The sequence below is a fragment of the Gorilla gorilla genome, chromosome 4 (assembly GCF_029281585.2).
Source record: "Gorilla gorilla gorilla isolate KB3781 chromosome 4, NHGRI_mGorGor1-v2.1_pri, whole genome shotgun sequence".
NCBI lineage: Eukaryota > Metazoa > Chordata > Mammalia > Primates > Hominidae > Gorilla > Gorilla gorilla.
Window position 1 is genome coordinate 42,450,506 of NC_073228.2, and position 27,478 is coordinate 42,477,983.

Genomic DNA, 27,478 nt, shown 5'->3' on the forward strand with positions numbered 1-27,478 from the left:
CCACCATGCCCAGCCTGTTGTTACTTGTTACACCTCTTTCTGCAGAGGATTTGAGGCAGATTCCAAAAATACTTAACATATAAAAGATTAAAAGTTGAGAGAATTATAGCAAAGGGAATAATTAAGAAAATAAAACTATTATAGAATGAACATATGATCCTGTATAAAATATAGCATCTAAAGCAGGCATATGGGCTTATAGTTTTAAAAGATGAGTCACAAACTTGTCTCAGGATTTCTTAGTAGCCAAGCAGGGAGGGCAACATGATCAGTTATAAGATTCATATTGTTTGGCCTTTGAAAACAAACTAGGTGTTCAGGAAATTTCTCCCTTGTATATTATAAACCAGAGATGTGTGATATAATGGAATATATCCTTACACAATTGCTCCAATATCAAAACGATAAAAATAAAGCAGAACACTACAAAAAGTAGTTTATACCCAAGTACCTGTCATCCCTAATTAACAGATATTTGTATTATCATATTTTCTTTGTATCCTTATTTTAAAAGAATCACAAGAGATAAACTTGAAGCATCTTATATTATTTTCCCAGTCTCCTCCTCCTTCCTTCCCTCTCCCAGTATGAAACTGATATATAGGCTGTCAAGGCTGTTTTTTGTTGTTGTTGTTTTTTACTTTTACTGTATCATATATCTGTAAGTAATATATAAACCTTAAATTTGCATAAGTAATATACTGTACATGTCATTCCTAAACTTGCTTTTTTAAATTAGCTCCGTGTTTGATGTCCATGGTGCTGTAGATCTAGTTCTTTTATTTTATTTTATTTTTTGAGATGGAGCTTCGCTCTTGTTGCCCAGGCTGGAGTGCAGTGGTGCGATCTCGGCTCACCACAACCTCCGCCTCCCAGGTTCAAGCGATTCTCCTGCCTCAGCCTCCGGAGTAGCTGGGATGACAGGCGCATGCCACCACAGCCAGCTAATTTTGTGTTTTTAGTAGAGACAGGGTTTCTCCATGTTGGTCAGGCTGGTCTCGAACTCCCAACCCCAGGTAATCCTCCCACCTCAGCCTCCCAAAGTGCTGGGATTACAGGCGTGAGCCACCGTGTCCAGCCTAGTTCATTAATTTTAAATTCTGAAGTATAGTTTTCTATTATATGGAAATAATACAAATTAGTTATCTATTCCCCTACTAAAGATTTTCAGTGTGTTTCTAGTTTTTCACTGTTATTAATGGTGCCACATTGAAAACCCTTGTCTGTATCTTGTGCCCACGTGTAGCGTTTCTCTAGGGCAGCAGTTCTCAAAGGATCATCTGGGAACTTGTTAGAAATGCAAACTTGGGCCCATCCCAAACCTCTGAATCAGAAACTCTGGGGGCGGGGCCAGCAATCTGTTTAAAAGGAGATTGTGGTGCACTCTACACTTGAGAATCACAGCTCTAGCACATGTATCGTTAAAAGTGGAGTTACTAAGTTTTAGGGTACATGTATTTTCCACTGTACTAGATAACACCCAATTAATTTCACAGAAATAATTTATATATCAATTTTTTATTAAGTCCCTTTGTCATGTGTTACAAGCTTTTTTTTTTTTTTTTAGTTTGTCTTTTGGCTTTGTTTATGGTGCTTAAAAATTGTAACCAAGTTCACCAATTAAAAAAAATTGTGGCCAGGCGTGGTGGCTCATCCCTGTAATCCTAGCACTTTGGGAGGCCAAGGTGGGCATACTGCTTGAGTCCAGGAGTTCAAGACCAGCCTGGGCAACATGGCAAAACCCTGTCTCCACAAAAAAATACAAAAAATTAGCAAGGTGGTATGGTGGTGCACACCTGTAGTCCTAGCTACTCAGGAGGCTGAGGTGGGAGGATTGCTTGAGCCTGGGAGGCAGAGGTTGTAGTGAGCCAAGATTGCGCCACTGTACTGCAGCCTGGGTTACAAAGTGAGACCCTGTCTCAAGAAAAATAGTAAAAATTGTATATATTTGAGGTATGCAGCATAATGTTTTGATTTGCATATGCATAGTGAAATGATTACTATAATCAAACCAATTAACATATCCATTATCTGACAGTTACCGTGTGTGTGTGTGTGTGTGTGTGTGTGTGCACGTGCGCGTGCGCATGCGTTCTCGCGTAGGTGGTAAAAGCACCTAAAATCTCTTCTGGCAAACTTCCATTATACAATACAATATTATTAAGTATAGCCCTCATGTTGTACAGTAGATCTCTAGATGAATTCATCCTACCCATCTGCAACTTTGTACCCCTTGACCTACATCTCCCCAGTCCCACTCCCTCATCACCAAGTTCACCAGTTTTTTTAATGGCTTTGGTATTTAGAAAGGCTTTTGGAGGGAAGAATTTTGAGTTGGATTTGATTTGCTACTGAGACACCCCACTGAGATATATAACAGTTATTGGAGAATGGTCTGAGGCTTATGAGAGAGGTGAGAGTTGTAGAGATTTGGAAAACTTGTATAAAGGTAGAAATTTGACATTGTTGGGATGGATGAAATTGCCATAAACATATGTCTGACTGATGAAAAAACAAAAAATTGACACAGAGAATGTAGATTGAGAAAATGATTGAGGATTAAATGATGGGGAGCAACAGTGGACGAAGATAATCTAGTAAAGGAGACTGAGGAACGATCACAAAACAGAGCAAGGAGAAGAATCTGAAATATCGAGTGATGACAGGAATGTAAGCAGGGAGAGATCACGAATGCTGCAGAGAAAGGAATACATCTAAGAAAGGTGTAAAAATATTCCCCTTCAAGAGAGCAGCTAGCAATGGGTTGAGGAATAGAAGATTCCTTAAGTTTGCAGTGAAGCATAGGAGAAGATGAAGCAAACTTAGAGAGGGTAACAAGGTCATTTTGCTTTAGGAGTAGAGTATTTTTACTCCAAAGGAAGGAGCCCATGGCAAGTTATGTCTGGTGTTAATGATGCTGTCTCCTCTTCAGGCAGCCTTTTCATAGATATACTTTAAATACCCTTTGAATAAATTCATTCAGCAATAGAGTTATTGAGTATTGTGCAGAGGTATAGGGTGATATAATTGTGACTAGGTGACTACTTTACATTAGATAGTCTTCTCTGATGTTAACATTTAAATTTAGGACCTCGGCTGGGTGCGGTGGCTCACGCCTGTAATCCCAGCACTTTGGGAGGCCGAGGAGGGTGGATCACCTGAGGTCGAGAGTTCAAGACCAGCCTGACTAACATGGAGAAACCCCGTCTCTGCTAAAAATACACAATTAGTCAGGTGTGGTGGTGCATGCCTGTAATCCCAGCTACTCGGGAGGCTTAGGCAGGAGAATCACTTGAACCCAGGAAAGGGGGAGGTTGCGGTGAGCCGAGATTGCACCACTGCACTCCCGTCTGGGCAACAAGAGCGAAACTCTATCAGGAAAAAAAAAAAAAAAAAATTTTAGGACCTCAGTGGTAAGGAGCCACTCAAACAATGTGGAGACAAAATTTCCAGCCTCTATCAGGTCAAACAATAGTTAGGATCGTATCTTAATAATTTAATAAAGTTTTCTTGCTTCTTGGATCTGACCAGGGTGAAGAGGGAACAGAAATCTTTGCCCCCTGACTTTGGAAATCTCGTTTAACCTTCAAACTGGCGATGTCAAGGGTTCCAAGTCCTCCACCTCCGGCAGAAATGTCGAGTGGCCCCGTAGCTGAGAGTTGGTGCTACACACAGGTAAGTTGAAGTTTTCAGCCTGTGAATCTTGCATCTGGGGAGGATTTGGTGGACGAAAGGAGTAGGATTGCTTTTCTACATTGGGCTTCTTGCTTTCTCTGGAACATAACTGCCAAAGAGCAGATAGATAAGATACTTGTTAGCCTCAGGTTCCTTAGTTTTCCATGTGGAATCTAAATTCCCTAGGCTAGTGTTTTTCAGTGGAGGTTGAAAGGGGGAATCTTTGAAACTAGATCTGCTTACATTGCCCTTGATGAAAGTGTGTTCTGAGTTTCCTCTGTTGGGGAAACAAGTTTGAGATGTGCAACCCCAGGCAGTGACATCAACATTTTAATAACAGAGACCCATTTTAAGTACGGTTTTATCATATGCTTTCCCAGCCCTGTCCATGGTGGTGGTGGGTTTTTTGTTTTTCCTATATGTTTCTCTCACTTTCCATCCAGTGTTCTCAGCAGCTGAAAAAAGTTATAAAAGCTATTGGTCAGTGTGAGATTTCTTAAAATGTGGATGAGGAACCTAAGGTGAGAAAAACCTGAAAACTGCTATCTTCCTATCAGGATCATGCAGAGGGAGGGAGGGGAAATGATAATCTGCCCTTCATCCTGTTTTTTCAGGTTGTCCACTTCCTATTTAATTGCTTCCTGTTTTTCTATCAACAGATCAAGGTAGTGAAATTCTCCTACATGTGGACCATCAATAACTTTAGCTTTTGCCGGGAGGAAATGGGTGAAGTCATTAAAAGTTCTACATTTTCATCAGGAGCAAATGATAAACTGAAATGGTGAGGAAGAATACGTCTAACTGTAAAAATTTTTCTGAAGTTGTCTGTTTTGTTTGGTTTTATGGGACACTGACAAGAATGTAATTTCCATGAAGGCCAGGACTTTTGTTTTGTTCTTACTGTATTTCCCAGTGCCTAGCACAGTGCCTGGCACATAATAGGTACTCACTAAATGTTTGTTGAACTAATTCAATGAGTATATCAGAAATCAGCAAACTCAAGCTACAGGGTAATGTAAATAAATAAAGAAAGCCAGTGTTATAAATGATATCCATAAATGGAATGACTGGTGACTGCTTGGCAAACTAGTGAGTGTTCTTCTAAAAGAGGTGCTGGCTACTCAGCTCCAGCTAACTATAGCTATGCATGAGTAAGGGCTGACCCTTGCCAGATTTTCTGATTTTTCAAGAAAAGCAAGAAATCTAGATTTTAACATAAAAATCTGTTTACTTTTAAATTGCCTGCTTTTAAACAAGAAAGGGGATTTATTTGCTTATGTAACTGTATTGACAGGGTATAGGATGGGTTTGAAGGTAGCTTGATCCAGCAAGCCAGTGGTTAGAGTAAGAACACCATCTCTGCCCTGGCCCTGTTCTCCACGCTCTTGGACATCTCAGGTCTGGCTTCTCTTGTGCTTAAGGGATAACTGGCAGTACCAATGGGTATAATCTACTACATGCTAGCAAAAGTCTTTGAGCTTTCTCTGAACTGTGTGGCCAGGAATATGTCGTACATGCACCAATTGTTTTACGTTTGTGTTCCCTGAACCAATCCCTGGAGCAGGGAAAATATGATCCAGGAGTGAGGATCAGTCTCATTCAGACTATGTGTCATCTTGCCTGAGGAGCAGGCAGTTGAGGATACAACCATATACCCACTGCAAAGACCAAAACGCATGTCTCTGAACCACCAGTTTTGACCTCTGAAAACCCACCAAAAGTTATTTTTTCATTCATTTAGTATTTTTTGGCTATATATTGTGCATTTTACTACTAAGTGTTGAGAGAGATGTTTGTTCTTAGACATTGTATTTAAATCCTCATCATTAGCAAGGTGTATAGTAATGTATGTAGCATATGCACTCCCTAGAGAGACACTGGATTGGGCCACCTGTTTGAGAGAGGTGCAATAATACAGATAAGGCTTAAGGATACATATGACCTATGTATTGCATGTGGTAGAAGCAGTGTCTGAAACCCGTGCATTTGACTAATGACATTTACAACTTAGTTGAACCTATTCTGTCTGAATTTTGTTTTGATCTCTCCGTAACAGATTGGCATCTCTAACACTATTTAGAAGTCTGGCCTGGAATTCTGTGCTGCGTAATGATAATTTACTTTTGTCTGTGCTTCCTTCATATTGCCTCTTTTATTTTAGTCTTAGAATATTGTTGCCAGATTGGTAAAATATCTATAAAAGATTATGTATATTATTATCTATAAAAGATTATTCACACTTTTTTTTTTTTTTTTTTGAGACAGAGTCTCACTCTATCGCCCAGGCTGGAGTGCAGTGGCACGATCTCGGCTCACTGCAACCTCTGCCTCCTGGGTTAAAGTGATTCTCCTGCCTCAGCCTCCGGAGAAGCAGGGATTACAGGTGCCCGCCAGCACGCCTGGTATTTTTAGTAGAGACAGGATTACACCATGTTGGTCAGGCCGTTCTCGAACTTAAGTGATCTGCCTGCCTTGGCCTCCCAAAGTGCTTGGATTACAGGCATGAGCCACCGTGCCTGGTCCACACATTTCTTTTTTTTTTCTTTTTCTTTTTTGAGATGGAGTTTCGTTCTTGTTACCCAGGCTGGAGTGCAGTGGTGTGATCTCAGCTGACTGCAACCTCTGCCTCCCAGGTTCAAGCGATTCTCCTGCCTCAGCCTCCTGAGTAGCTGGGATTACAGGCGCCTGCCACCACGCCCAGCTAGTTTTTTTCTTTATTTTTTATTTTTAGTAGAGACGGGGTTTCACCACGTTGGCCAGGCTGGCCTCAAAGTCCTGACCTCAAGTGATGCGCCCGCTTCGGCCTCCCAAAGTGCCGAGATTACAGGGGTGAGCCACCGTACCCAGCCTGTTGTTTACTTTTTAAAAGGTGACCCATTTTGCTCTACGAAAGTGGTTCCCAGCCAGGTGTGGTTGCTTATTCCTGTAATCCCAGCACTCTGGGAGGCTGAGGCAGACGGATCGCTTGAGCTCAAGCATTCAAGACCAGCCTGGGCAATATGGCGAAACCCCATCTCTACAAAAATTAGCTGGCCATGGTGGTGCACATCTGTAGTCCCAGCTACTCAGGAGGCTGGGGTGGGAGGATCACCTGAGCCCAGGGAGATCGAGGTTGCAGTAAGCCATGATCGTACCACTGCACTCCAGCCTGGACGATAGAGTAAGACCCTGTCTCAAAAAAAAAAAGAAAAAAGTTGTTCCCAACTAGTCATTCTACTGAATTATATTCTTCTATGGGGCCTGCATTTGTTTTTTAAACATCTCCCTCTCTTGAGTCTGATTTCCAGTTCTATCAAAATGGATGCTTTTGACATTTTTTTTTTCTATCTGTTTTGGACAGGTGTTTGCGAGTAAACCCCAAAGGGTTAGATGAAGAAAGCAAAGATTACCTGTCACTTTACCTGTTACTGGTCAGCTGTCCAAAGAGTGAAGTCCGGGCAAAATTCAAATTCTCCATCCTGAATGCCAAGGGAGAAGAAACCAAAGCTATGGGTAAATGTTCTCCTCTTTGTTCAACTCTTAAGTTTTACATCCAGAAGTTTCATACACTGACAAGTTGTGGCTTTGATCTGGTTTTTGCGTAACCTTAAATATGACTTTTTTTTTTTTCCACCCCAGAGAGTCAACGGGCATATAGGTTTGTGCAAGGCAAAGACTGGGGATTCAAGAAATTCATCCGTAGAGATTTTCTTTTGGATGAGGCCAACGGGCTTCTCCCTGATGACAAGCTTACCCTCTTCTGTGAGGTGAGTCCTTGTATTCTGCTGAGACTAGCAGTTCCCAGACCTGATGAGTATTGGTAGACTTAATTATATTGTATCAGGGATGTAGAGTAAGAAAAAACCCCAAGTGGAGTAGTGCTGCACAAATGTTATTTATGTGACTGATTGAGCTACCTGATGATTTCAAGGTTGTTGGGCATCTCAGCTTTCCACTTGTTACTGTTCTTAAAAACAAAGGTTGTATGCTACCTTGGTATGTGTCAGTTTTAAGTTGCTTGGGTCAGGACTTTTCACTGTGGGATTTTTTTCAGATAGCATTTGAAAGGACTGTCACATCAAGCTAAATATGTGTATCTGTTGTTTATACTTTCTGGCTCCTTAAGTGTGAGGGCCATGTGTGTTTGCAGATTACTTACCTTTTCTGCTCTTTGAACTAGATTCTTATCAAGAGTTGAGGCCTATGGTTTGTCTTGCTGGAGTAATTGTGAAATAAGAAGGTGAGAACCATTTTTTTTCTAGGGTGAAGGCTATGTAAAGCTCTCTAACTCACAGTTAGCTCAGAGAGTTATCTGTAGTCAGTTAGGAAAGTCCTCTCACCAGTGACCTAAGAGCTTTTCCCAGGTTTACAGGAGAAGCCTTGAAATAAAATTCCCAAACCAAGAATGAGTTGGAAAGTGGTTTCTTTAATGAGTATATACTGATTAGTCATTTCATGCTGTTATGAATACATTTAGAAATACTGACAAGCTCACAGTGTAATAAATGAATAAAATCTCCAGTCAACTGGGGCATTAGTGTTCCGTGCACATAGGTTGAGGAACCACTTCCTGAGCAGCACCGCTTGATAATAATAAACAGTGTATCATCATGGGGGATGGTACAGTTGTTCCACAATTGCCAACTCGCTCTGTCAAATAATAGGCTCACACTGTGAGTTAATGACAGTTTCAAAGGCATATCACCACCTGAGTAGCAGGGAAGGGAGTCCCTTAGGAATCTTGCCCTTTTGCAGAAAAGGCCTAGCTGTCGGTAGCAGGCTTATGTATTGCTTTCTTTCTTTTTTTTTTTTTTTGAGACGGAGTCTTGCTCTGTCACCCAGGCTAGAGTGCAGTGGCGCAACCTTGGCTCACTGCAACCTCTGCCTCCCAGATTCAAGTGATTCTCCTGCCTTAGCCTCCCAAGTAGCTGGGATTATAGGTGTATACCACCAGGCCTAGCTAATTCTTGTATTTTTAGTAGGGATGGGGTTTCACCATGTTGGCCAGGCTGGTCTCAAACTCCTGACCTCAAGTGATCCGCCTGCCTCAGCCTGCCAAAGTGTTGGGATTACAGATGTGAGCCACCATGCCCAGCCAGCCTTCTGTATTGCAACAGAGTAGTTGCAAATGATTAGAAAACTTTGGAGGCAGTTTCTTATAATACCACACTAAATATGTAAAATATAGTTTGCATAATTTGGTATCCCCTCTCCTTTTTAATTACCAAGTAAAAGAAGGAAATACTAGAGTGATAGCATCTATAATAAATACATAAAATGTGGCAGTTCTTTTATGTCTGATAAACTTGGAGTGTGAATTCTGTGTAAATCTAACGTCACGGATTATACTCAGTTGCCTGAATGAAGAAATGAGAATTTAGTTGGTTTTACATGAGGTTAGATGTTATGTAAACAGATCACAGTTTGAATCTTCACCTATCTTAGAGACTTGCATTTCAGAAAAACTTAAAAATAGTAGAAAATTCTAGTTTCTATTGGAAATGAAAGCCAATCTTTAAACTGTTCTCTGAAGAAAATCTCCCCTAAATACTGCATCTGGCAGTATTAGGCAATACCATAACCTTTACTGCAGCTTTTTTGAGTCCACAGTGGGTCCAGCCTTTTCTCATATGCTTCCCCCTCTCTTCCCAATCCATTCCAGCTGCTCCAACCCCTGTCTTCACAGTCTTGATTTGGAAGCCAGTTGGCCTGCCCTCACTTGGCAGTCTCTTATCCTGTGGTTAAATCCGAGGCCAAGTTCCAGCTCGCTCGCTCTCTCCCTTCACTTCCCCATATGAAATTCTCTTAGGAGAAATCCTGTGGTTAAGTTTAGATGTGCCTTGACTTAGATGGGAAGTGAGATGACACTTTAGAAACGAGGAGATGTTGAACAGGGAAACGTCTGCTGGGTTCTGCTGATGCCATCGGTTTCTTACCATCGAACCAGGTGTGCCATCTGTTCCTCTCACACTTCTCTGTTGGCCACAGGTGCTGAGTGTTGCTTCTCATACTTGGGCTTATGCCTAGTGAGACTTGTTTCTGTTCCAAGGCTCTCTGTGGACTTAGTAGCATTCAGCGTTGCAAGACGGTTGCGTGGGGGTGTGTATTGGATGTGTGGGTTTTAAGGATGTCTGCAGCTCATCTAAGTTCTTAGCACTTTTCATAGCTAGATCATTTTTGGTGCACATTTTATCCCTTTGACCTGTTGTTTCCCTTCTATCAGTGGAATATTTATAAACACATTTGTTTTAATTCATATTTACATTTTGTTTGTTATTGGTTTGATTAGTATTTTCATATTGTTTAGAGGCTTTTATGAAGTTGATGTCCAGATAGAAATCTAGGTTCTAGTACCCCAGTGCCCCATTCGTCACTCAGCCTTTGACTCAGGCACTTCTCATTGTCATCCTGATACAATAAATACAGTTGTTTCATAGGGATTCTGGTGCTCCCAGAGGCCACAAGAGGGACTCCTATGGTGGAAGACCGAGAAGCACCCATTTATGTTTGGCCTTTATTTCAGTGGTATTCCTGTTGTTGAATGTTTAAATGAAATTAGATTGTGGACTCTGAAAATGATGAATGGGTGGTCTTGTTTATAATGTGCCCTACATTGAGTTCACTTTCAGACAAAATCAGGCGTGTTCAGGGTGATATGACTGTAGACACTGAGATCACTTTCAGTTCTCAGTGATGTTTTACCTATTAGGAAATGTGGCAGTTCTTCCAAGTTGTTATTGCTTAGTTAACTTATTTGGAAGCATTTCCAAAGCATTTCCTGAATTGTCCCTTATTACAATCCTTTGAGCTAGGTTTAGTTCTGTTTTCTTCATTTCATGTTACAAGGGGAGAGAAGCAGTGCCTAGGGAGTCAGGAAATTTTTCCTAACATTGTGCAGCAAACTAGTGCGAGGGTCATGTCAGCTCCCTATTTTCTATCTCTAGTCCGCTGCACTACACTAAGTGGAGTTGAATGCCATTCACCCAAGGAAGCACAAACTCGGGTCCCAAGTTTTCTTGACAGAGCATTTACTTTGGTAATGAAAGAGAGAGACATAAGAGTCAGGAGTGGTGGCGCACCCCTGTGGTTCCCAGCTACCCTGAGGCTGATGCAAGAGGATCACTTGAGCCCAGGAGATCGAGGTTGTGGTGTGCTATGATCGTGCTTGTGAATAGCCATTGCACTCCTACCTGGACAACATAATTAGTCCCTGTCTGTTAAAAAATAAATAAATTAAATAATAGAGACATGAAGGCATGTTTAAATTCCATTTTAAATTTTCTCTTTAATAATTTGGTCCACAGAAAATCTTCATGAAATAGTTCAGCTTCTATTGACCCTTTTCTCCAATTATTTATATTGAAAACAAATAGCCATTAGCAATAAAGAAGCATTGTATTCCAACTTTACCATATATGCCTTTGACAGGTAGATAATCCCAGAACCTCTTTGTGATGTTGTAACTAAAGATGAAATATGAAATAACATATAAATGTGAAATATCCATACACTAATTAACTTTATTTTAATTTTTTAAGAGATGGGATCTTGATCTTGCCCAGGCTGGAGTGCAGTTGCTTAATCATAGCTCACTGTAACCTGTAATCCCAGCACTTTCGGAGGCCAAGGTAGGAGGATCATTCAAGCCCAGAAGTTCGAGACCAGCCTGGGCAACATAGTGAGACCCTGTCTCTACAAAAAATTTAAAAATTAGCCAGGTATGATGGCACATGCGTGTAGTCCTAGCTACTTGGGAGGGTGAAGCAGGAGGATTGCTTAAGCCCAGGAGTTGGAGGCTACAGTGAGCTGTGATCACACCGCTACCACTGCACTCCAGCCTGGGCAACAGAGGGAGACCCTGTCTCTAAATTTTTTAAACTAATAGTTTTATACACACACACACACACACACACACACACACACTTCATAGCCTGGGAATAGGTATTTTTGCTAAATTTTAAATAAATGAATCTATTCATTTTTACCTTTTTATCCTTTAATTATTGGATTATTTGAATATATTATTTGTACTGGATGAAAATACCAATATTTGCTTGTTCTTGACCTACACAAATGGTGATTCAATAGGTAACATCATTGTAGGTTATAAAGCATGAGAATATACTAAACCCACCACTCAACCTAAAAATAAGACCAATAACTTGGAACTAACCTGTAATGCTTCTCCCCAATCCCTAAGATTTGTTTCCCCACTCAGAGGATGATAAATAGCTATTTTGAATTTTATGTTATCATGCACTTGTTTATTATTTGTATGTCTGAATAATATATTGTTTAGGTTACTTGTTTTGGAGCTTTATAAAAATGGTGTCAGACTGTATGTAGTCATCTAAGATTTGCTTTTTTACATTATGTTTCTAAAATTTATATAACTATACTTCATCCATATTTAGTGCTGTATATAATAGTCTTGTGTGAATGTATAATTTATTCATTCTTTTGTTGATGGACATTTAGGTTGTTGCTAATCTTTTGCTAGTAGAAATAGTGCTCCTGTTGTAAATAATTTGTAGGCAGTGCCTGTTTTTCCTAGATTGTTTTAATTATATAGAAGTTAAAAAATGTATTTCCCTGGGTTTTACTTTATGTATAGATGAAATGTACAAGAATTGGCACAATCTTTAGTTTTTTATGAAATTTGTTTTTTTAAGAAAAGGATTGACTTTAAAAGTGAGACCCTTTTACAACTTGAAGTTAAGGAGATTATACAGCCTTCCTGAGACATTTTCATGCAATCATTTATAAGATGACATAAATGTCACAGTCACGTCATCTTCACAGCTGCAGTTCTGAATGAGTCCCCCCAGTCAACTTTGTAGGCATTAAAAAAAATCTTTAGTTTTTCTCAGAATGGTCTCATTTTAGCATCATCATTTGCAGAGGAAAACAATCCCTTTCTAAGTTAAAAGTTTGGGCTCTGAAGACTCATTTGTGAATGCCATTTAGAATTTATTTTTAATTAAGCGTATTTAATGTTGGTGAGAGGTGCCAGACATTCAGAGCTCTGGAGACTCCAGGCATCTATATATCTACAGAACAAGCCTGGCTCAGACAATAAAGGTACATTCTCTTTTCTGCTGTGTTCCTGTCTGTGTCCAGAGAGAGGAATTGCCCCAGTGAGAGATGTCACAGCCTTTGGGCCCCACTCATTACCACATGTGCATCTAACCAGCAGAAGGCCCACTGGTAACTATGGTTTGATTATGTGAAATTCAGTTTAGCTCTTCTTGCCAATTCATTTCACCCAGTCTACTAAATTGCCATCAAGTGTTAATGACTTGGGGCTCCTGTCAACCTGGTTTAATTCAAGCTAGGAACCCAGTGCCAAAAGCATTCTCCATTCCCTTCATTGGCCATCCCAGGAGATTCCTGCCTTTCCCTGTGAGAAAGTTGGATTTAATTGGTCTTTTCCTTTTTTTTTTTTTTTTTAAATTAGTATTTTAGAGCTATAACTGAGAACAGGCAACTTCTACTTTCGGTGTTAATGTTATGTCAAAGAAGTGAGGGTATTAATATGAGAAAGTGGCAGAAGCAAATTAGAGGTCTTATAAAGGACAAGAGAGAATCTCTATGGGATGGTTTGTACTGTGTCCTAGGCTATTAAAATAATGTTATAATCTGGCTCTGATAAATGTGATACTAATGCCAAGTATATTCATAATTGATTAACTTGGCTGTTTCATTGCCCAAGACCATAACAGCTAGTTTTAAACAAATGAATAAATTTCTTGACCTGATAGTAAATATCTCACTCCTGCACAGAAGGAACTATAGGTCATTAACTTTGCCTCTGGGCTTATGACTGCGTTTAAGGGATGACTTGCATCTTGAAGGTTAAAAGAAATCTGGGTCATTAAGGATGTTCCTAAGCTGTCTTTCTCATCTTACTGTTAGGAATAGCAAGAGTGGGGAGCTAATTCTCAAGGTTTGTGAGTTCTGCTTTGAATTTAACTTTTCTAACAGAATGTGATGTAGGAGATGAAGCATAACAATGATTGTTAGGCAGATGACTGATCTGCAGTGTCCTATCTACAGTTGGGCAACTGACATTTATTTTATGATGTTGTATGATTTATAAATCCTTGTATTTGGTACCCTAACAGATTTATCTGAGTTTCACTGACTCACCTAGAAGTTAACTTGGTTTTTTATCTAGGCTGAACTGGTTAAAACATGCTTCTGCTGAAGCCATAGTGGGAAGTTGGGATTCCTTTATAAACCTATTGTCATCATTATCTTCCAAAGCTATAAGTGCATGTGTAGCTACAGCCAAGCATCTTGTATGTCATTATCACGACTGACTAAAGGTATAAAAGTGTGGGATACTCACCCAGTTTTCACTACTAGAAAGATCTTCCAAGTCTGGTCCTTACTGACAGTGGGTCAATAATGTCATGTTCATTAAACTAATATTTTTGAAGAAGTGCCAGTTATTTACCAGGCTCTGTAGAAGATGCGTTTTATGTGCATGTTCTCGACCTAACTAAAATAACGTCTTTTAGGCTTCAGTTATTAGATTTGGCGAGGTGCAGTGGCTCATGCCTATAATCTTAGCACTTTGGGAGGCCAAGGATGGAGGATCACTTTGAGCCCAGGAGTTCAAGATCATCCTGGGCAACATAGTGAGACCTTGTCTCTGTAAACAAATAAAAAATTAGTCAGATGTAGTGGCATGCGCCTGTAGTCCCAGCTACTCCAGAGGCTAGAGTAGAAGGATCACTTGAGCCTGGGAGGTCAACGCTGCAGTGAGCCATGATCATGCTACTGGACTCCATCCTGGGCGACATAGTGAGACTCTGTCTCAAAAAAAAAAAAAAAGTGATCAGATTCTTGTCTCTAGAGTTTAATTTAAATGGTAGTATTTATAGGAGTTCTTTGTATTGAACTTAAGGCAGAATAAGGTAAATACTTGAGGTTTAACATTTGTTTCTGTTAGTTTTGTCTCTCTGGCACCTTTGCCCAGGTTTGTAGTCCAAGGGAGGTGAAGCTTATTAGAAACTGGGGGAAAAAGAGATTTGTGGGGCTCTCTTCCTATTGTCCTGAGATGGTATTGAATAAGTCTGATTGTGACAGAAAAGGAGTTACTTGATCCAGGGATAAAGCCTTGATTTGTGGAGGTGGTTTCAAGATAATATGATTAATATTAGTATCTGAATGTACTACAGCAGTTAGGTAAAAGTCGTCTCTCTATCTGCTGGCAAAAAAATTCCTGGTAACAAAAGCTTGGCTTGTGTTTCCTTGTCTTTCACAGGTGAGTGTTGTGCAAGATTCTGTCAACATTTCTGGCCAGAATACCATGAACATGGTAAAGGTTCCTGAGTGCCGGTTGGCAGATGAGTTAGGAGGACTGTGGGAGAATTCCCGGTTCACAGACTGCTGCTTGTGTGTTGCCGGCCAGGAATTCCAGGCTCACAAAGCTATCTTAGCAGGTTGGTATTTATTCATGAGGAATTTTATAGTTTTGGTGAAATAAGGAAAAATAAGTGATTGCATAATCACCTTTTGAACAACTTTTTGAACTCAACTACAAAACAAACTGCAGCTAAATATATCTTTGTATTCCGGTAACAATGCTCAGAACCAAAAAAGCTGCTCTCTAAAATGACATTTCTGTTTTTCCTCTCTGTAGTGGACCTAGGCCATCATTTTCAAGGCATGGATGATGATGTACAAAGGTATTGAATGCCTTTGCCCCTAGAGAGTAGATGTCAGAGCACCAGTTAAGAGCAGGTATCAACCCCTAGATAAGGGTTTAGGATATAATGGAGAGGATTCTATACTCAGGACTAAATGCCATCTAGCTAGTCCTCAGCCCTGGAGGGGTTAGCCCTCTTTTCAATTTAAACATACTAGAAGAATGAAACTCTTGCCCCTGACATGGAGGATCAGGTCTTGCTCTAATAGGCCCATGGTTTTCAAGACCAGGGAAATTGACACCAAGGAGGAACTGATGAGGAAGGACTGACTTCATCGCCCAGGGAAGGGTAACAATCACCGTATACTTCTCTTAAGACCATAAGACCTAACAGGAAATTGCGTGAACCTTCAAGTAACACACTTCTTACTAAGACCCTCTGCTCTGTCATTCTAAAGTACACACCTGGTAAAACCTCAGACTGCCTCAGTCTAAACATTTTCCTGTTCCCTCTCACAACTGGCCGTTACTGTGTAATACTCAAGGAAGTCACGGGCGCGGTGGCTCATGCCTGTCATCCCAGCACTTTGGGAGGCTGAGGCGGGTGGATCACCTGAAGTCAGGAGTTCGAGACCAGCCTGATCAACATGGTGAAACCCCATCTCTACTAAAAATACAAAAATTAGCTGGGCATCGTGGCACGCGCCTGTAATACCAGCTACTCCGGAGGCTGAGACAGGAGAATCGCTTGAACCCCGGAGGCGGAGGTTGCAGTGAGCCGAGATCATGCCACTGCACTCCAGCCTGGGCAACAGAGCAAGACTCTGTCTCGGGGGGAAAAAAAAACAAAACTCAAGGAAGTCTATAACTCTTTGGTTAGTGTCTCCACACTTAGCTAGGCCCTCAACACCGCCAATAGTTTTTCTACAGATGTTTAGGCAACTCCCTTTCTTAACGATAGCTGTCTCAAACCTTAACCACTCTTTAACTCCTTCCAGACTCCTAAAAGATTACCTTGCCTACTTCCTCCAAGAGAAAAGGAGGACCTTTTGTAGGAACTTCCTCAACTCTTGCTTCTCACCTCACCTGCATTCTCAGTGGAGGTGTTCTTCCTCGTGGACAAAGCAGACTTTTTTTCTACCTCTGCTCTGTTTTATATCCCATCTTGCCTTCTCAGAAACCTTACTCTACCGGTTATACCCTTGCTATCTATCTAGTATCTTCACTATCTCTCTGTTATTGCCTCTTCAACTTCAGCCTGTACAGGCTCCAAGCTTCTCCCTCTAGTTATTCTCTCTCTCTTTTCCCCAGAACTGAGTTTCTTGAGTTAGCATATTCACTTTCTACTTCCTTTCCTCCCACTTATCCTCAGTTCACCTCCATGCTATGAAAGCAGTTTTTCAAAATTACATGATCTACTAGTTCCTAAATTTGAAGGACTTCAGTTCATATACTAGGACTCCTCTCTCCTGATTCTCTGGTTGCTTCTGATGTGTGGTCTCCTTACTTCTTCCTCACCCATCCCTTTATACATTGGTGAGCCCTGAGGATCTGCTTCAGTTCCGTTTTCATTCCACTTCTTCTCCCTGAGTGATTTCATTTATTCCTGTTGCATCAGCTGCTGCCTATTTACCGAGGACCCTCAAGACCTGGCTGCTTTGGACCCTTCCTTCTTTATGAAAAGCACCAGGCCTTTATTCTTTAATTTCTGAAATATATTTATTTAGTTCTCTATGGTCTGTAACCCTTCTGAAATAAGAACAATGAGAATTGATATCCTTTTGGTAGAAATTAAAATACTGAAGTTCAGAGGGTTAAATGATTTGCCCAAGAATATGTGGTTAGAAAATGGCAGAGCTAGGCCGGGTGCAGTGGCTCATGCCTATAATCCCAACACTTTGGGAGGCAGAGGTGTGCAGATGACTTGAGGTCAGGAGTTCGACACCAGCCTGGCCAACATGGTAAAACCCCATCTCTACTAAAAATACAAAAATTAGCCAGGCGTGGTGGTGGGTACCTGTAATCCCAGCTACTTAGGAGGCTGAGGCAGGAGAATTGCTTGAACTCAGGAGGCAGACATTGTAATGAGCCGAGATCACGCCACTGCACTCCACTCTAGCCTAGGCAACAGAGCAAGACTTTTGTCTCAGAAAGAAAAAAAAAAATGGCAGAGCTAAAATTAGTGCTTTCTGACATAAACTATAGGCCAAAATTTCCAGTTCTCTGTTAGCTCAAAACCCTTCTACTATATATTTTGTCCATTCTTTCACTCTTAGGTAATCGTTGGATCTCAGCTTTCACCAGAACCCCTGATTTATTTGACAACATGAATAAATTTGAGTTCTTAGCCATTCTATTACTTTTCATGGTTGAGATTATTATTTTTCATGGTGTTCATTGGACTAGAATGAGCATGAGTTGGAGCACTGTTTCTCAACCTTCATTATCCCTGCCTCTAAGGAGAAAAACTAAATTTAAATTCTCCCTGATGAGAGAAATAAAATACTAAGGAAGAAGATTTTATCAGGTAGGGTTGTGCTTTAAAGGGACACAAATCATTATAATATCTAAAGTTTCTTTCCCCCCCACCTCTTTGGGGCAATATCATCTCTGTTAGGAATGCATAGCTTAGAAAAACAGTTTGCCATAGGTGAGCATGCGCTTCATCTGGTTAGTGGATGCCATTGAGCGCAGTTCTTGACCTTCTTCCTGCGCGGTCCCTGGAGGTGCAGAAAGTATGGTGTCAGTTCCAACAAAAACATAGGTATTAGAACACCCTGCTTGATCATAAGGGACCTTCCATTTGAACCCCAAATCTATACAGAGAACATAGCATTATCATCCAACATAGATAAGTAATTTTCTTGAAATGTGAATGGTTGGAGTAGAGCCGATAAGTTATTTTGGAAGTAGTGGTTTCTTGTTTTCCTTTATGTATTATAATTAGTTACTTATTGTTATAATATATGAAGAAAGGAATTTTGTAATTCTGATGTAAATTGAGGTGGAGACCTTTCCTATAGCAGTAGGATAGGTTAGAAAATGATCTCTCCCTCATGACTGGCAACAACCAAGAGATTTCACTGTGATAGCCTTATCTGCTTGTTTCTCTTTGACTTTGTAGCTCGTTCTCCGGTTTTTAGTGCCATGTTTGAACATGAAATGGAGGAGAGCAAAAAGGTATGTAACAAGATGAAGACATGTCTGTTTAGCCAGGTATCTAGAGTCAGATGATTTCCCACTTTAGCTGCAGATTCATTTTCCTAATTACTTTTTTCTTACTAAAATGGAGTATGAGTCCCTAAACTCCTTCTGAGAGCAGAGAGAAGTGGTGTAGAAGTATTATGGGTAAAGCAGATTGACTTATTAAATGAGGCTGATCATCCACACAGTTTTGGGTGAGGGTATTTAGACATATATGTTTTTACTCAGAAAACTGAGGAAAAGAAAGGTGAAAAAATCGAAGAGTTGTTTTGCTGTTATGTTTGAGAAAACAAAGATGGAACATGTGATGGACGAAAAGGCTATTATAATCAAGCCGGGCAAAGAAATTTTCCATTAATGTTAGGTTTTAAATGATACAAAGTTCTCTCCTCACTAGAGCTTAAAATCATGAGAATAGTTTAGTTTAGGGATGTTATTCTGTTGGAATGTTTCTCATATTCAGTTTTTCTGGCATAGAATCGAGTTGAAATCAATGATGTGGAGCCTGAAGTTTTTAAGGAAATGATGTGCTTCATTTACACGGGGAAGGCTCCAAACCTCGACAAAATGGCTGATGATTTGCTGGCAGCTGCTGACAAGGTAAGATAAGAATAGAAAAATAATCAGGACTAGGAGTTATTGTGACTTCTTGTGTTTCATGAACAGGATTCTATGTTGCATTGTGGGTAAAATGAGCATATATCTTGGTTTGGCCAAGACAGTCGTGGTTTACACATATTATTCCAACACAATTATTAATAGCACACTTTTTATTCTCAAAAGTGTCCTGTTTTGAATAGTAAACTATATGATCACCTAACTATGGGAAAGAAGGATAAGTTTGACTTCTACCTCTCCTCTTTTTTCCATCTCAAATTTAACCACAGTGATAGTAAAGATTCAAATAATACTAACATTTGGATTGTGCTTTATAATTTACAAAATGTTTTTGAGTTTATTAATGTATTTAAACTTTATCAGTAAAACAGCCCTTTGTATCCATGTGGACTCAACCAATCTCAGATCACAAATATTTGAGAAAAAAGAAACAAGAGGCCAGGCACAGTGGCTCATGCCTGTAATCCCAGCACTTATCGGAGGCCGAGGCAGGTGGATCACCTGAGCTCAGGAGTTCGAGACCAGCCTGGGCAACGTGGCGAAACCCCATCTCTACTAAAAAATACAAGAATTAGCTAGGCATGATGGTGCACGCTTGTAGTCCCAGCTACTCGGGAGGCTGAGGCAAGAGGATCGCTTGAACCCGGGAGGCAGAGGTTGCAATGAGCTGAGATCGTGCCACTCCAGCCTGGGCAACAGAGCAAGACTCTGTCTCCAAAAAAAAAAAAAAAAGAAACAAGAAAAAACAGGCTGGGCACAGTGGTGCTGGGTGTGTGGTGCCTCCAGCCTATAATCCCAGCACTTGGGCAGGCCAAGGAGGAAGGATCACTTGAGCCCAGGAGATCAAGACCAGCCTGGGCAACATAGGGTCCATCTCTATAAAAATAAAAAAATTTAGCCAGGTGTGATGGTGCACACCCATAGTCCCAGCTACTTGAGAAGCTGAGGTGGGAGGATCACTTGAGCCCAGGAGGTTGAGGCCACAGTGAGCCATGATTGCACCATTGCACTCCAGCCTGGGTGACAGAACGAGACCTTGTTTCAAAAAAAAAATTAAAAAAATACAAATAAAAAACCAAAATAGTATAACAACTATTTACATAGCATTTATATTGTATTAATTAGTATAGACAATATAGGGCTAATTTAAAGTATACGGGAGGATATACATAAAGATACAGGGAAATACTGTCTATTTATTTGTTTGTTTATTTTTTTGAGAAGGGAGTCTTGCTTTTGTCACCCAGGCTGGAGTGCAATGGCACGATCTCGGCTCACTGCAACCTCCACCTCCCAGGTTCAAGTGATTCTCCTGCCTCAGCCTCCTGAATAGCTGGGATTACAGGTGCCCGCCACCATCCCTGGCTAATTTTTGTATTTTAAGTAGAGATGGGGTTTCGCCATGTTGGTCAGGCTGGTCTCAAACTCCTGACCTCAAGTGATCCACCCACCTCTGCCTCCCAAAGTGCTGGGATTACAGGTGTGAGCCACTGCACCTGGTCTATTTATTTACTTTTTGAGACAGAGTCTCACTCTGTTTGCCCAGGCTGGAGTGCAGTGGCACAATCTCGGCTCACTGCAACCTCCACCTCCCAGGTTCAAGCAGTTCTCCTGCCTCAGCCTCCCGAGTAGCTGAGATTACAGGCATGCACCACCACACCCAGCTAATTGTTGTATATGTAGTAGAGACAGGGTTTCACCATGTTGGCCAGGCTGCTCTCGAACTCCTGACCTCAAGTGGTCCGCCCACCTCAGCCTCCCAAAGTGCTGAGATTATGGGTGTGAGCCACCATGCCTGGCCAATACTGTCAATTTATATAAGTGACTTGAGCATTCACAGATTTTGGTATTTGCGGGGCCCTGGACCCAGTCCCCCAAGGATAGTGAGGCATGGCCGTAATCTTTTACCTAGTGTCCTGGTTAGCATTTTCAACTTTTACCTAAGTAGTTATTGAAATAAACAGTATTTCTTCAAAATCATGAGAGAATTAATAGCCTAATAGTAGAATAAATTGTACTTCATGACACATTTCAATTTGAGAAGTGTTCAAGTGTGGAAATAAAAATGCAGATCTTAGAATCAAAGACATATGATGATTACCTAAAATAATTCGGTCAGTGATTCCCAAAATAAGGTGAAATATCAACAGATATTAGGTTGGTGGGAAAGTCTTATGAAAAATACTGAGTTTAACCAAGACAAATAGTTGCTATCTTACTGCAGGATTTCTCAGAACCTGTAGCATATTAATGTTACTGTGAATTTTCTAACAGGAATTATGATAGACAGCATTTCTCCAATTTAGTTAACCCTGGAATCCTTTTTCTCAAGGATCACCTGCAAGATTAGTGGTCCCCAAAATGCACATTGGGAAACGGACTTTCATTGTTTAGGTACATCAGAGAGAGAACTCAATGGTCTGCCCTTCTAGGCCCTGTGGTCTGTGGAAACATGACAGACCGTGGGGAAGGGTGGGTGGGGAAGGGTGAAAGAATTGGTGTGGGAGCTTTTCCTGTGTTGGCAGACAAGTGGAGCTGGCGTGAGGGTGGGAGAAGGGCGTATATCCTGCCAGCAGTAGACCCTGTGAGAAAGAGGGTTATCTGCCGAAAGCACCTCCTTTTCCTGCCGTGATGCTGCAATACCCATTGGAGGGAAAAGTGGGCTCTGGTCTAAGGACATAAGAGCCTTCCAGGGTTTGCTCATGGGATAATCTGCTACCTTCCTTTGTGCCTGAGGACAGAGGAAAGTGCCTGTGTTTATAGTGGAGGTTTTATCTTTATTGATCAGCTTTTGGAGTGTATGTGGAGGATGGGGCAAGTAAATGCAATCAGTGCTCCTGATGAAGAAGATTGGAATAATAACCGTATCCTTCTTGTCACTTTTCAAGACTTTATGAGTACAATGAAGCAATGTGAAAATTCCATACCCTTCCAGTCTACCTCAATTCTGACCAGGGGAAACTTGCTTTTAATGGAGACAGTAAGAAAATATTCACTGCAAGCTCTGGGAAAGTAGAAGACACAATCCAATAACTGCCTTTTATAAAGTTAATTATGATTCTGCCTGATCTGTGCTCTGATTTTTAAGGAAGTGGTCACTTGTACTTATACACATCATGTGTTTATCCTCTCATCTTCTAGATTCCATAAGGACAAGTATTGCAAGGCCCACTTTTTAGACAGAAATGCTAAGGCTCAGAGTTGTATATCCGCAGAGCCAAGATTAAACTTCTGCTACGTCCCTTAGTTTTCATTCTTGCTCCCTAGCCAGAAAACCTACTGGTAACCCACTGTAAGTACATAGGGCATGGTGATCAGCCTGAACTGCCATTTCAAGGATAGCATTTCAGCACAATGTGTTAACTTGTGGTTTTAAAAGATAAAGCTGTTGAATCACGGCAGTGCTTTAAATTTATGAATGAGAAGTAATTGAAGGGTGTATTTTCAAATTCCATTCAGAATTTCCAACTAGACAGTTTTTGCTCCAAGCCTATTTGAAAACGTTTTTACCTTTACACCTCTTCGTGAGTTTTAGGAAAACAGAATAAGAAATCTTTCATGGAATGATCTAAACATCTAGAATTTACCCAAGAGGCTGAAACAGCTTCTCCTAAGCTTTTCCAGTCTCCTGGGGGCATGTGTAATTAGACCAAAAACAACAAAACTCGTCGGGCTAGGCCTGGGAGACACAATTTCCATCTCTTGGGTAAGTACTGCCATTAGGCAGGTTTTTCAGAAGCATAATTAAGAAAAAACTTTGTCCCCAAGGGACAAGAATGGCTACTTTTGTCTAATTATGCAATAGGGATCAGAGCTATTCACAGTAAAAGTCCTTTTAAAAGAATGTATTGAGAAAGGATAAGAGGAATCGTCTGGGCAGCACTGTATAAAAAACTGAACATTTCAACCTTTTAAAACAAAAACGGCAACTTCATTTCTTGCTTATCTAATGTTATTCCTGTTTTCCATGGAAACTGTTTTCCAGTTACTCAAATGTAAAAAATTAAAGCTGCACCAAAACCAATAAAACCTCTCTTTTTGCTGCAGGAGATCACAGTGCCAGCAGATATGCCTCCTCACCCAGAATTCGTAACAATTAAATTGTCCTGGTTTGATTGCCATGATTCACCCTGAAGGGGCATTGTGTCATTGAGTTCTGGGGCCTTCAAGCTGGGGCCTATAAGGAGACTGTGCATAGCCTCAAAGCAAACTGTTTTCCTGTGAACTGATTAATGACATTTTATTTTGTGCCTCCTTGTATTTCCTTCCTCTTTCCTATCCGTCAAGTTCCTAGTAAGTTCATAATCTCATATTAGAGAACAAGTGGTAGAGTTGTATCTGAACCAATCAAGTAGATCAGAGGTGCCCAGCATTAACCTAGGCTTTCCATTTCAAGAACATTTATGCCCTTTTCTTAGAAAATGCAAGTTTTTAAACTGAAGTTTTTAAACTGAAACTGCATTTAGGCTCTCTGCCACTTTGTCCTTTTACCCTGAGAAGCTTAACCTCAACCCCAGTAAAATAAGACTCTATTTATCCTTCTCTATTTAAAAGGAGGCCTTTAGTTGACCCTCATTCAGAAACAACTAGTGGCAGAGGTGCTGGTAAAAGTCATCACAGGGCTCCTTTTCACAGCCTGATGGGCCAGTTGGGATATCTTGCTGGGCTAGTGACAATGCTTAAGTCAAAAGGACTGTGCTTCACCCTCTTCTGGCTCTAACTAAGGGGATTGCAGTAAATAAGGGATTTCACAGGGTAAACACCAATTCTTTCACCCTTCCCCACAGATCATGTTTCCACAGACCGCAGGGCCTAGAAGGGCAGACCATTGAGTTGCCCTGTTGACGTGAAGCAGACTGATGCCTCACTGTAATTGTAAGTGGTGAAGGTTTAAGAACAACTTTCATCACAGTCAGGAGGAGAGTAAACTTCAGGATGCAGATCTACCCTGTAATTGCCTATTTTTCTAATAGGTAGACTTTAGAACTCTAATGGCAGCTTTCCAAGTTACTTTAGCTGTTTACATTTCAAGCTTAAACATCTAACCTTCAGAAATGGTTATGTTTTATCATTGCAGTAGTAGCTTTTCATGGTCTGTGCAGTTCTGTTCAAGTATCTGGTTAATATGATGGTACAGCTAAAGAAAACAGCTTCAGTAGTGGTCAGCCCAGAGCTATTGCTGCTCTGACGACAGCAGTGCTTGTGTTTTACAGTATGCCCTGGAGCGCTTAAAGGTCATGTGTGAGGATGCCCTCTGCAGTAACCTGTCCGTGGAGAATGCTGCAGAAATTCTCATCCTGGCTGACCTCCACAGCGCAGATCAGTTGAAAACTCAGGCAGTGGATTTCATCAACTAGTGAGTTGGCATCTTCAAAGTTCTTCTTTCAAAATAGTTGGATAGCTGAAGAAATGAGAAAGACTTTGAATTAGTGGGTAAAGCAGGCAAGTAGCTTCATTAACCTTTTGGCAGTAAGAATAGAGTTTTCATCTTTTCCTTCAATTGACCGTATGGAATTGACTTCATGGGTTGAATCCTATTGGTGAGTAAAGTGTTTTACTTCCTCATAGTGAATCGAAGTGATGAAAATAACTTGCTGGCCTGAAAAAGCTGTATGCCCCAAATGATAGTATCTTTACTTTACACTCAGTGACTTAATAAAAGACATGTAGATTTCTAGGAGGATAGACATATGTTTATGAGTTAGTAAAATGTACCTCATGTTTGGTTGTAGAATAAGGAAAAAAGAAGGGATCATCAGTAGCTGGTTTCACAGTTTTGAGAAAGAAATGTTCATTCCACTAGGTCTGTTCCTTCATCTTAAGTGACAAATGACCTGGCGATACTACTTTCTGAAATAATAATATGGAATAATAATATGAAATAATAAGAATAATAATATGAAAGATGAGTTGTAACTACAACCCATCTTCTCAGTGGGACACGTTCTACTCCCTTGCCCCATGGAGAGAGCAAAAGCTGGAAAAAACCCAAAGAAGAAAAGCCCTCACAACAGCAGTTCTGGGGCAAGACAGGTCTGAGACATTCCAGGTGGATGAGTGAACAATATTCAACATAGAAAATTCCCAAAGACAGGAAATAACATCCTCTAGGTCTAGTTGTAGAATTATTTTCTAAGGAGTGATCAAGTGAGGCAGAAGAGGGAGGGGAGAGACCCATCAGTGTGAGTTCCTTTGAGTGCTTACTGTGTGTGTGCTGGACACTTGCTTGGTGCTTTTGAGATATTAACCATTGAATGAAGTATGGTTATCCTCCCCTCTTTTTTGATAATCAAGTAGGCCCCAGGCTCTGATCTGCCCTGTGGTTAAAGGCTGGTGAGTGGCAAAGCCAGGCAGAAGCTCAGGGCTTCTGGCCGAGGGAGCCCATGCTCCTTTTTATGACTGGCATCACCGGTGAATATAAGGAACATAGGCAGTGTTGGGGGCCTGGGGAACATTCTGCTTTTTGTTTTTGAGAATACAGTGGCTCAAAGTCTTGGTTTTCAGATGACGACAGCCACAGGCAAGTCACCAGTCTGCTCATTGTCTAACAAGCAAATTCTTATGCATATTAAGGGTTCTTCTGTTTCTTGCATTGACACCCTTTATACCTAACAGTGGAAAATTAGGCTATCTAGGTGGCTGTTGAATTCATCCCTTGCTCACTCCCTTTGGTAACCCATTTCTCCACATTTCTCCTAGTCATGCTTCGGATGTCTTGGAGACCTCTGGGTGGAAGTCAATGGTGGTGTCACATCCCCACTTGGTGGCTGAGGCATACCGCTCTCTGGCTTCAGCACAGTGCCCTTTTCTGGGACCCCCACGCAAACGCCTGAAGCAATCCTAAGATCCTGCTTGTTGTAAGACTCCGTTTAATTTCCAGAAGCAGCAGCCACTGTTGCTGCCACTGACCACCAGGTAGACAGCGCAATCTGTGGAGCTTTTACTCTGTTGTGAGGGGAAGAGACTGCATTGTGGCCCCAGACTTTTAAAACAGCACTAAATAACTTGGGGGAAATGGGGGGAGGGAAAATGAAATGAAAACCCTGTTGCTGCGTCACTGTGTTCCCTTTGGCCTGGCTGAGTTTGATACTGTGGGGATTCAGTTTAGGCGCTGGCCCGAGGATATCCCAGCGGTGGTACTTCGGAGACACCTGTCTGCATCTGACTGAGCAGAACAAATCGTCAGGTGCCTGGAGCAAAAAGGAAAAAAAAAAAAGAAAGGACATTGAGTTTTAACAGAAGGGAAAAGGAAAGAAGAAAAGATTTTTGCAGAATTTCTCAAAAATCAGTTTGTGGATTCCAGTAGTATTTATATTGAGAGAAACAAATTTTAGTCCTAACTGTGCTAAAACTTGGATATTTGTGAAAACTCCTTACCACCATACAAGCATCAGAAGAGCTCTCTTGTTGTTAGCACTTATTGTTTGCAAGAACAGAATACATCCTTTTATCCTTTTATGAAAAATGACAAGTGAAGGCAAAAGGGGAAAGTTATTTGATCTGGAAGATGAGTGTTCTGATGTGGTGGCTTTTGCAAAAATCTTTATTGGTGTTGAAAACTGGAAAAAATAACTCATCCAGAATTCATACTGTCTTGACAAGAACTATGGTTCTCTGTTTTTAGATATTGTGGAAAATGTTTTTGGGCATTTTTCTCTGATTTTATTTCTTCTCCCCCATCCCTTTTTCTAAAAAACAAAAAAACACACACACACACACACACAAAACAAAAACAGAACAAAAGAAGAGAGAAGGAAATTTTATCAATTAAAAATGCTGTGTGATAAAATCCCAGCCCAGATTGCTCAGCTGTTTGTACCTGACTTGCCGCCTGCATAGGAGCCAGTTCTGTTCCTTCTGACTAGCCCCTCTTCCTCCAGGGGAGAACTTCCAAATGTTAATTTTTTTTTTGAAAATATAAATAATTACTATTTTGTACTGTGTGGTATCTCTGGTCTTTTGTTTCACTCACCTGCCTTGTCTCTTGGGTCTGAGTCCCTTGCTTAAGGGATTTTGAAGTCCTAGTTTTCAGCTTGCAGAGATTATGTCTGAAATGCCTAATGAGTCGCAGGGATTTGTTGAGACTCCGTAATCTCAAGTTTTCTTTGTGAGCTATCAGCATCTGCCAGTCTCTTGTCCTCCCTGAGTATCTCACAGTCCATATCCTGATGAGGGATCAGGCCCCTACCTCTGCCAAGGCAAGTAATGGTAGTGGGCTTTTAAACTGCCCCCCGTATGTTTTAAGACCTAATCCCCACCTCCTTTCTTCTAACTAAATATAAAAAGATCCAGGGGACATAATTGTGGAGACTAAATAAAGGGAAATTATTGTCTCTAACTGGTTCT

General features: G+C 40.9%; 1 protein-coding gene across 2 annotated transcripts in view; it reads left to right on the forward strand.

Annotated features, from left to right (window-relative positions):
• SPOP (speckle type BTB/POZ protein) overlaps window positions 1–27,470 on the forward strand; it is a 79,268-nt gene extending 51,798 nt beyond the window's left edge. For both annotated transcript variants that reach the window (XM_031010720.3, XM_031010721.3), the window contains 9 exons: window positions 3,532–3,675; window positions 4,335–4,456; window positions 7,016–7,167; window positions 7,294–7,421; window positions 14,927–15,104; window positions 18,435–18,490; window positions 18,992–19,114; window positions 24,346–24,488; window positions 25,832–27,470. In XM_031010720.3, the coding sequence (XP_030866580.1) occupies window positions 3,598–3,675; window positions 4,335–4,456; window positions 7,016–7,167; window positions 7,294–7,421; window positions 14,927–15,104; window positions 18,435–18,490; window positions 18,992–19,114; window positions 24,346–24,488; window positions 25,832–25,976 (1,125 nt within the window). In that variant the 5' untranslated portion in view covers window positions 3,532–3,597 and the 3' untranslated portion in view covers window positions 25,977–27,470. The remainder of the gene's footprint in view (window positions 1–3,531; window positions 3,676–4,334; window positions 4,457–7,015; window positions 7,168–7,293; window positions 7,422–14,926; window positions 15,105–18,434; window positions 18,491–18,991; window positions 19,115–24,345; window positions 24,489–25,831) is intronic.
• Window positions 27,471–27,478: the final 8 nt, after the last annotated feature.